Below are 11,389 nucleotides of genomic sequence, written 5' to 3' on the forward strand. Positions count from 1 at the left end.
TAAGGTTTTTTTAGACTTTTATTTATGTTTCTATTAGCTCTTTCATTTATTGCTGTGTGCCACCCAATGCCACCTTTGGTGAGTGGGAATATGAATTTGATTAATAAAAAAACAGGACAAAAATTACAAGGGAGACTCAGTTACAGTGGAGATGAGTGCATTCTTAGAGGAACTAAAGGATCAGGGTAGGGACAGAATGTCGTGGAAATATGTATGTGGTCACTAAGACAACAACTTGATGGCATGCCGTCAATTAGTCAATCTCCCTTGAAAGGGAGACATTCAGGTTGTGGATTTCCAACCTGCCTAACATGTTGGAGATATGGGGAAGGTGCCCGCCCAGTAAAGACATCTCTCTGGAAGATAGATGATGGCAACAGCATCTACCAAGGACAGCACCACAAAATGGGCCAGAGTATCTAAAACCCAGAGAAAGTTGGGGATAGGAGGGTTGAGATTACTTACTTTTCACTCTACAGCAGGAGTGTCCAATCTTGGCAGCTTTAAGACCTATGGCCTTCAATTCCCAGAATTCCCCAGCCAGTCATGCTGAGTGAGGAATGCTGGGGGTTGAAGTCCATAGATTTTAGAGTTGCCAAGATTGGACGTTCCTGCTCTACAGGATCATCCTTGTTTTACACATGCTTCCTAACTGTCTCTACATCTGTTTATGTTAGGGAAATATTTTAAAAGATCAACTATTGGATTCTTGGTGTTTGCCAAGCTGGATTATTCTCACAGACAATTTATTATTTTAATGAGAGAACGATCAAGAAGGCACCACACCCCAAGTACGATTGGCAGAGCAAGCTCTATGTAATCAGCCAGCAAAGTCCACTTCTCCGGCACTGATAATGTTACCTAACCTGGCAAAGAAGCATCTGGAAGAAAACAACCCAGATCAGCAAACGCCAAGAACCCCAACATTTCAACACTGAACTACATATATTCTCTACTATTGGGGGGGGGAGACCTTTTCCAATCCCGAAGCCCCTCTGTAACCATGTTAACAATTAATTAACCTTATAAAGTAATGATCTGGGCTTTCACAATACTCTCAACCAGAACAGCTCAACAATAAGTACCTTTACAACTTGATGAGTCATAAACTGAGCAACCATATTTTAAGCCTGCATGTCATTGCAAACCCAACTTTGCCATACTTTCTTGCTTTAATGATGAAACAGGACTCTTATACTTTCATCATACCATTTCACATTTTGCATTGACTTAAGTTCTAGCACCATTAAATATAAAAAAAGAAAAGAAAATGGGTCTTGCTTTGGGAGGCCTAATGTTAAATGTACTTGAAAGTCATGCCTGATTTTGTTGTAGAAAAAAAAATCATGTTGGAAAATGAGGAAATAAAAAGATAAGGATCTGTACAAGAATAACATGTGTTCAATAAGTTGCAGTAGCAAAACTGAACATAACTATACTTGTTCTACCACTTGCTTCTACCGAACAAGCATTTGTTGTTGTTTTTTTACAATATTTTATTAAGTTTTATAAGATTAGGGGAGGGATAGGGTCAATATAGGATTCAGGGATGGGGTTGGGATAGGGGTAGGTACAACAACGGGGTTGCCCCCAATAACATTTCCAAGCTTTAGCAAGCAGACTATTGTCCAGATACAAATATTCAATAACAGTAATTAATATAATAGTAAATAGCTATAGTCAATAAGAATAACAGTAATCATAAAGAGTATTAATTAATCAGTAGATATCATTCATCTTATTAAATATCACAATCATTTCTCGCTAGTTCGTTTTGCTAACCATTGGTAAAAGTTTTCCCATGTTTTAAAATAAACTGAGTCTTCTTTCTCTTTAATCTCTAAGGTTAGCCTGTCTATTTCTGCACATTCTAAAATTTTCCTAATTTATAATCTCATCAGATGGTATATTTTCATTTTTCCAATATTGGGCAAATGCTATTCTTGCAGCTGTCAATATATGTAATATTAAATACTCATTCTCTTTCCCATAATTGGGTCCTAATATTCCTAACAAAAACAGTTCTGGCTTAAATTCTATCTAGCATTTGTCATCCCCTCTGCAATTGCGGGGTCTTGAAATCTAGCTCCAGCTGTGCAGTTGGCACACAGTATGGACTTTGTAATACTTGAAATATGGTGTTTGTAGTACCGTTGCACTGGCTAACCAGCATAGGTTTCCTTGATTTGGCTATCACCAGTTCTGCAGATGCTAAGACAGAGTCCTCCAGATATCTTAAAAACTTCAGGCAAAGGGGAAAGTTTCTGAAGAAGAGAATGTAAGACTGTATTTGCTATAACGAACCTCCCCAGGAATAGAGGATCCTTTTTACTTTGATATTTTATTGTGTTGATGAAAATTAGGTTTTATTCTCTTCTTTCTACCCTTGACCTAATCGGGCCGGCGTCTCCAAGCTTCCCTCAGCAACCGGACGTGATGCTCACTCGTTCAGTGAGCGAAAACTTTTGTCTCCCGTTCAGTCAACGCCGTCCATCAGCTCCTTTGGAGAGACGCGATTGAATGAAGAGGCGGATTCTCCGCCCTGCCCCTGTGATTGGTCGGCATCCCACTGGGCTGATGAGTGAAATAGTGGCGCTGGCAAAGCAAAGAAGCTGGAAAAGGAAAGTGGGTATTTAGTAGTTTGAGCGGTCTTCGGTCTTTCATTCCTGTCTAGGACCTCTGAATACCTTGCCATTATGACGCAGGTGAGTTCTAATACCCTCCTGGGACTAAAGAGCCCAAAGCATCTTGCTTCCTCTCTTTTGAATTAGTCTTTTGTCTTGTATTCGGGGGCGGGGGAGGAAAGACGGATGTGCGCGCCATGCCTTCTGACTGCCCCCCCTCCCCGCGCGCGCGCCCCCGCCCCCATTTTCTTTCTTTTATTTCGTCGCTAAAGAAACCTTGCTAAACTAAACCTCATAGGCCAAATCCCAATAATTCTTCGGTTTCGCATTGCTGGCGACTTGCCCTAGCAAAGCCGTGGGCAGTTGTCCCTGCAGGTTTCTCGGAAGTGGTTTTCCATTTGCAAGAGTAATATTGTTTGAAATTGGTTCGGCGTCTTAGAAAACCTATTCAGGAAAATAAAGTACCTTAAGGTTTTTGTTGTTTTTTTTGCCGGCAGCTAAAATGCGTTCAAAACCCCTACAAGAAAGCAGCTTCTCATCCTTGCGGGGTGGGGGAAGGGCAGCAAATAAGTTCTTTGTTTCCAATGCATCAGTGAAACAATTGGCAATTGTGGCCACAGCTGAACGCTGAAGTGGGTGGTGTTTGCTAGTGTAACTTCTTTTGATACTGTACGTGACAATGTTCAATGGAAGGGACTTGTAGAAACTAGTAGGACTCGCAGGGGATAGACTCAATTACAATTCTGAAACCTTAGCTGCCCAGCAGTTGGAACCTTATTTCGCAACGTTTCACAACCCATATCACACTTTTGATCTCTGTAGGCTTTGTTCAAGCAAGCAGTCATATCTGTGTAGGTTGAAAATAAAACGCTCTGTGCAAGCATCCCATAATTCAAGTTGAAATCAGTGATGGGTTCATTGCATTTAGTGTGCTGTAGTTAGGTAAAACTGAAGAGCATTTTAAAAATGACAATTCTTGGGTTGAATACAATTAAGAATGGCCAACTTTCAGCCGTGGGAGCACTAACCTTTTTTCTTATTGCATCTACTGAAATAGGCAGAGTTTGATAAAGCAGCTGAAGAAGTTAAGAAACTGAAGTCCCCACCATCAGATCAGGAATTGCTGGATCTCTACAGCCACTTTAAGCAAGTTACAGTTGGAGATGTAAATACAGGTAAGAACTAGTAACTGTATGTGGACAAGGTTGCAGTATCTCAAATAAATAAAACCTAGAAGTCCAACCTCCTCAATTGAGCAAAACCTTTTCAGAATTGATATGAACAGAACTATTTCCATAAAACCTATGTACTAAAAATACAAATGAATATCTGTCAAGATCTGTCTCATTTAGCTATACCAGGGATAGGCAACCTTGGCTCTTTTATGACTCGTAAACTTTAATACCCAGAATTCCTGCAGCAGCCATGCTGACTCAGGAATTCTGGGAGTAGAAGTCCACAAGTCATAAACGAGCCAAGGTTGCCTATCCCTGAGCTATATGCTCTTAACTATTAAAGTGAAAGTAAAATAGTTATAATCATGACAGTCTTGCTGATAGTTCAACTTGACTTTCCAAGTTGAGAATTTCTTATTTGGTCAAAGATAAGCTACAACAGAGATGAAAACCATTTTAACATGCCTAAAAGATCATTATTCTGACAGTACTAAAAGCATAATTGATAATATGTGGTATTAAACATCAATGACTTATAACTCCCTGTAACATTAAAATTAATTCCTTGGTGAAATATATCCCCAAATATATATTTAAATTGTGCTTGATTTATTCCCATTTTGTGTCTAAAACCTTGAGGTATCTTTGATCAAGCAGAGATTTGAACCTGCTCCCTAATCCAAGGTGCCAGCCATACATCATGTATGGCATAGTCACAACTATAACATGGCTATTACAATATGTTCATTCATATACTTCCCTATTATTAGATTTATATTGTGCCTTTATTTTATGCAACTCAGAGTAGGAACGTAATGTTCCAGGACCTAATTTTCCATGCAACAGCAACTCTGTGAAGGAGACTGGATTAAGAGAGTGGGTGGCCCAAAGTCACCCAGCTGGCTTTCATGGCAAAGGGAAACGAGAACTCACAATCTCTCCTGGTTTCTAGTCCAGCACTTTAATCATGACACCAAACTTTCTATAACATTACTGGTCACAATGCTTGCAGTGGTCCTTTAATACCATGGTACTGTTCAGGGTAGCCCTCTTTCTTTTGATGTCCTTGGACATCTTCTAGAATTTCCTAGACAATATGTTTCTGTGTTGCTTCTGAAAATCTGTATGAGATTGCAAACAATGTGATACTACAGTGCATCTTGGGATTCTTGATCTACTCATTTTAGCTAATCCTCATAAAGCAATAGAGGCCAAGTATGGTGGAACTTGCGGTTAGTGCCTTAAGCAATATTCTACAAGCAGACTTAGCATTTTTTGATCCTTAGGAAGATTCCATGTTCCAAGCAAGACAGACAATTAGAGATAGGAATTAAAGCATTGCATAACTAAGAAATTTGCCTTATTGGCAAACTTTTTAGCCAACATACTATTTAAGTGACTTGTGCAAGGACCATTATACTTGAGGCTTCTTCTGCTTGATGGGGATTAATTAAAATGACTACACAAAGAACCTTGGCACATATCATGGAACTGTTCCAGAGTAGGAGTTGTGGGAATTGCAGTTTCAACTTCTAAAATGATGGTGGTTATGCAGCTTTCTTTTCTACTGAACTTTCATTTATAGAATGGGTAGTTAAATTGAAAAATTGTAACCTAGTTTTCTTGACCTATTTTTGCATGAATTGTGATATAAGAAATGATTATAGAAGCCAGGCCATGTTAGTGCATGAAGTTTGATTTTGCAATTGCCAGGAAACAAGTCAAAATACCAGAAGTTTTGATTTTAGTTGCAACAGAACATAATGTTATAACAAATGGCAGAAAATATAATTTGTTTTGCATGACTGCGCCTAGCTTTATATTTTATGAAGAGGACAATCTGGTGCCTTGATAGAAGATGGGAAAATATTTACTAGTAATAACATTCAATTAACACCTTATAATTAACTAAGGCTATAGATCTGTATAACTACAGACCTGAATGATTGTTACAGGAAGGCTATCTAAAAAACAACATAAAACCTTTAAACTGGAATAAGCCTAGTGAACTCCGGATTTCTTGGCCTTTGTAAGCCATCTTCCTTGATCAGCATAGCCAATGCTTGTGTTAGTTGTGGTCTAATTGATGTAAATGATACCAGATTCTCTGTATCTGCTTCAAGATCTTCTATGTAAGAAAGGTAAGTTGATGTAAGAGAATTTAAAAAAAAAACTTAAGTCTAACAGTCCTGTTTAAAAAATCATGAGAATGCACTTATGTTAATCATGAGAATTGAGCCTGGAGGCAATTCTTTATCATAAACCCTAAACCATTTCACTCACCATCTGCTATTATGTACTCGCCTACTTAAAGATTTGGCCTATTGTGTAACTGATCCAAACTTTAGAGAAATTTAAAATATTGCCCCTCTTTTATACTTAGATGCTATTTATGGTTTTGAATAATTTTGCTTAGTCATATAAGAAAGGTAGTATAAAGTCAGCTTGGAGATCAAAACAATGAGACATGGAAGCCTCTTCCCTAATATAGTTGCAGCTATACTAAGACTGTTGGACATTTGAGGGCGATGTAAAACTCTTGTTGAGCATTGCTGGCATCTCTGCTGGATAAGCGAAGGACAGTAGCTCAATTTTTCTCTGGGTTAATGCTGCCAATTAGAGCTCAAGGTCATCCATTCTGCCTGGCAAGGAGTGGATTTTTTTCAGTCAGTCTCACTGCCAACTTTGAGAATTAAAGTTTTAAAGTGACAGATTATTTGTTGCTTAGGCAAATAGTTTAGGCATAGAACAGATCTCCAAAATATGTTTCATGTGAGATAAGTACACAATCCTGTTTCTTTTGTTCTGGTGACTTGTTGGAATAAAAATGCCAAAAATGGACAGATTGTCAAGGACGGGAGACTATTCTGCTCAGATAGTTATCTCACCAGGCCAAAGCAGATACCATTTATTGAGAAACAATTACAGTCCATGTTCACAGAAAGTGTTAAAAGGAAAAGTTTTGTATGAATGTACACAGCAATATTTTCATCCACATGCTTTGGTTTTACAAAGGTTTCAGACTCAGTGTATCATTCCGGGTGGGTGTGATGTTATATCTCTTTCACTTGGATTATTATGCATAGTTGTATTGATGAATACTTGGTTGGGGTTAACCAGGAATCTAAAAGACTATTCGTGTTGAGTGCATAAAGCACACCGAGTCTAGAGCAGAGATGTCAAACTAGCCGTGTCACATGACGTGTTGTGACATATTGCGATTTTTTTCCTCTTGCCCGAGCTGGGGTGGGCACAGCTTCCACGTGACACACATACGGCCTGCGGGCCAACAGTTTGACACCCTTGGTCTAGTCTTGAGTAAAGCAAGCCCAGCAAAGCGTTAAAATGGCACTCCATTTAAAACTCAGCATAAACATGCAAACATGGCTAGAAAGTTCCATGGAGGTTGTCTAGAAAAAGGGTGCCAACTTTTATTCTCACAATAGCTTTAAGGATCCAAGAACCAAATGTCAGATTAATTTGAATTATTGAAATACAATTGAAAATGCAATTAGTTGTATACTAGTTACAAGTATAATATAGAGCACAATCTCTTCTCTAGAAGAAGATGAAGTTTTAATATGAATAATTTTAGAATAGAATCTATTTCTGCCTTTCATTAATAGAGGAGCTACTTGCTAGAACCAAATATTTCTCAAAATTGAGGATATGTTCGTTACTTGTTTTATATCTTGCTATTCCATTCACGGGGATGATAAAGGAGGCAAGCAGACATAAAATAAAGCAAATTGTTTTTGGAAATTTCCAAAGTTGCTCTGGAAAGTGCAGGAATAAATTTATAAGTACAATACTTGAGTATGAAAGGCAGGTTATTTCATATGGAGGTAAATGTTTGTTTTTAATGGTGGATTTATACTCTATCATTTCACACAAAGTGTACCTTTTAATGCAGTATGTAAGTAGTTGACTTGCAACTGCTTGAAGTTACAATGGACCCCCCAAAAGTTACTTGCAACCAGATTTTAAAGTTCCAATGTTGCATGCACACAGTGTCATGTGTGACTATACTTCGGGCACTGGGCAACTGGCCCACATTTGCAGTGCTCTGTGGTCACATGACCATGATTTACAATGTTTTGAGACAAATGTTTACAAAAAGTACTTCATAGCGAACAATGGATTCACTTAACAACTGCTGCAAAGATCCTAAAACTGGAACCAGTCTCATGTTGAATGCTTTACAAATGTCATGATTTACAACCATAATTGCCAGGCTCAAAACAATATAGTAATTATGTCAAGAACTACCTGTAAAGCCTGTTTTCAAATCTTTGTGACCTAATCTGCAGCAGAGAAATCTGACTTCTGCGTGAGTGTAACTGTAGATAGGCATGTTAAACTGAATGATGCAAGCAAAGCATGTTCATATGTATGCCAAGATCTCCATTGTACATATTCATGGTAGCTGGTTTTCAGGCTATATAGAAAACTTATTTGATCTATCAACAACTACACTACGTTCACTAGGTGGAAAAAGATTACAATTATCAGCACCATTTCTTCTGTGGTTTTCTAGTAAATGTCATGGATCATTAAATAGTAATTATCCCACTCTGGCAGGATGCTAAGTTAGAAAAGCTACATATTTTTTTTTAGCTAACTACAAGAACTTATCAATCCTATTGCAATCAAACACTTCTAGTGTTATGGCTGGTCATTAATGTCTGTTAAAAATGTACTTTTATTCTCTCAGTAAGCAAGATTAAATAGTTTGGCATATAAAATAGAACCAGGAGAGCCTTACATTTTTTTTATTTCAAAACTGTCTGATTACAGGACTGTTGTTTGTTTGTTTGTTTGTTTGTTTGTTTGTTTTTTAAAAAAATCTCTTACATAGCCTGTAAAATTAATGCAAGTTGTTTTTGCTCATGTGAAGTCTCCTCAAAGCTGTGATTTGTACTACAAGCACATCTAAGAGCCATGTGAAAATGTTTTGTTTCAGAACGCCCTGGAATGTTTGATTTAAAAGGCAAAGCCAAGTGGGATGCCTGGAGTAAATTAAAAGGTAGGTTTTGGCAAATGAAAATGACAAATGTGACTTGAGACTTAAGAGTACCAATTCTAACCAAATCTTCAGCCTGCAAATGAAAACTATGTCATCTCTTACAAGTGATTTGTTTGGTGGTATGAAAGGCTATTAACCTTTGCACGTACTTCATTTGCACAAGGAGGTTATTAAAATTCAGTGCCAATCTAAAAATTATTGAAGAAATAAAAGAATAGAAATACCTTACATTAGCCAATATTGTTCTCTAGGCAAAGTCTTATCTGAATATTGATGGTTTTACATTAGAAAGTCGTCTATAGTAGAACTTGACAATATAAGGATCTGAAAGTTTGGTCATGATTCCCAGATAAATTGAATTGATGAAAGGCATTGCTTGTTCTTTACCAAAATTTAGGGCTTAAATCAAAATTCAACAGTATTAACCACAAGGCTATAAGCTAGTCCTTTAAAATGCACAGTGCTCAGCATAAGTTAATATTAATATATTTACTATTCTTTTAATTGATTACTGTTTTTTTCCCCCTGGAAGTTTACAGGGGGGAAAATGGAGGTTTTGCAGAGAGCTTTTAATTGACACACTTCTGGAGTCCTCAAACAATCTTTTGATCTTGATGATTTCCCACAAAGGAAACTTGCATGCACAGTTTTGTGTTAATCTTCTGTATAATTTCAGATTACAGAAGCAATGGCTATCACTGTTTCTTCATAGGCATAACAAATAAAGTCAGTTATCTTTATGCAATAAAGTGGCACACTGGAATCATTGCTTACACAAGAACTCCCCAATTAGGTTGTCTTAACTTTGTTGCAAAAGGGAGAAATTGGAGTGGAAAATAAACAGGAATTGCCAATATTTTCATACCATGTTTCTATTCACCCAGCAAAATCTTTTTTTTCCCCTTCAGGTATGTCCAAAGAAGATGCAATCAAAGTATATATAGTCAAAGTTAATGAGCTGAAGGACAAATATGGAATGCAATGAACTCCTGTCTGAAGGAAATATGCTTTACTAACAATGTGGATACTTAAATTGTATAGTACACAATACTGCCAACAGTGCCAAACATTTGCCACTTCTGAATAGCAGTGTAAATTTTCTTCTAACGGTTTATAGAATAAAAAATACCCAGTCAGTGTTCAACTGATTGTTAACAACAGCTTCTTCTACTTGTTACTCATTAAAGCGCTAAGTATGAATTTCCCATTACCAAAAATGGCTGTATTCATAATAACATGTAGAGATAATCAGGGTTTACTGGAAAATCTAAGAAGAGTTGGTTCACATCATATGCTTATTCACAAGTACCGATAGACGAACCAGATTTTAGTTTTGTGTGTTGCATGAGGCAGCCCCTGATTTGCCTGTTCCTCCTTTGGAAACCTGGTATGGGGGCTTTTTCAGCAACTCGGCAACAATTAAAATGTAGCCAGCCTGCTGTCCACTTATGCAGACTGCTTGCCTAGGGTTTGGGGAAAACGGATAACTGCACCCCTCCAATTTTAAGATGCTCTCCTAGATCTAAGACTATCCCATACCAATTGCCATGTTAGCATGTAATCCTAAACCATATGAAAACTGAACCAGTGACAGATTTACTATACATCTGCTGGTTTCTTTGCAAACAGGATTATTAACTATGGATTTTTTTTTTAAATGCACGGTTTGATTAGGATGGCCTGCAAACCAAGTCCAAGCCAGAGGAAGAAGCTCATCCTTAGGTTGTGCAACATACTATACAGGTTTACTAGAAATATCTGTTAGTTTGCACAGTCAATGCTAAGAGGAGCGACCATATAATTTATCCTACAAACAGGGTCTCTTGTCCTGAAATGTGAAGAACTAGCAGAAATGAATGGCTCAGGTGTTCAAGGTGAGCAAGCAAGCTGTAGGAGGAAGAAGGCAGAGACTTCACAAGAGAGTTAGAGAAGAAAAAGGTTGCTCAGGGCTCATCTTGTCCACACATACACTGATTAAAAAAGAAGAAATGCAGGACTTGTGCCAATAGATTTGCTCCACTAGCGAACTTTTTTTTTTCTTGTATTCAATCATGTCTGATTCTCAGAGACTGCCTGAACAAGTCCCTACAGTTTTCTTAGCAAGGCTTTTCAGAATAGTTTGCTATTGCCTCCTTCCTAGGGCTGAGAGAAAGTGACTGGCGGAAAGTCACCAGGTTAGCTTTACATCCAAGAGAGTTAGAGCTCAGTGTCTCAGTTGCTAGCCTGGTGCTTTAACCACCACACCAAACTGGCTTTCCAAACTTACTATTAATAATACTTAATTTAAAAAATGAATCCAGATCAAACACTGAACTGGGCACTACACCAACACAGTTGAAGTTAACCAGGACTTACTTAGGCAAACTAAGCCATCATTATTGCTTAGCATGATTCACAAGTCTAGTACTGTGAATTTCAAATTGCTTCTATTCCTTGCCACTTAATGGCAAGTGGTATTCCGTTGAAACCTTGTGTCAATGTCAGGCTTGAGTAATAGAAAAAGTAAAGTTGTAACCTTAACATTTATCAGATTAAATCTTTTATTGTTGATTTGTCTCTTCCCA

The 11,389-nt window shown here is 37.7% G+C and overlaps 1 protein-coding gene across 1 annotated transcript; it reads left to right on the plus strand.

The window, feature by feature from the left end:
• Positions 1 to 2,551: 2,551 nt before the first annotated feature.
• DBI (diazepam binding inhibitor, acyl-CoA binding protein) lies at positions 2,552 to 9,985 on the plus strand. Its single transcript, XM_039355714.1, has 4 exons — positions 2,552 to 2,705; positions 3,682 to 3,799; positions 8,763 to 8,825; positions 9,734 to 9,985. The coding sequence occupies exons 1-4, from the start codon at positions 2,697 to 2,699 to the stop codon at positions 9,808 to 9,810; spliced, it is 267 nt and encodes an 88-aa protein (XP_039211648.1). The 5' UTR covers positions 2,552 to 2,696; the 3' UTR covers positions 9,811 to 9,985.
• The last annotated feature ends 1,404 nt before the right edge of the window (positions 9,986 to 11,389 follow it).

Source organism: Crotalus tigris, unplaced genomic scaffold (assembly GCF_016545835.1).
Source record: "Crotalus tigris isolate CLP2741 ecotype Arizona unplaced genomic scaffold, ASM1654583v1 scf7180000018737.1251358, whole genome shotgun sequence".
Classification (NCBI taxonomy): Eukaryota; Metazoa; Chordata; class Lepidosauria; order Squamata; family Viperidae; genus Crotalus; species Crotalus tigris.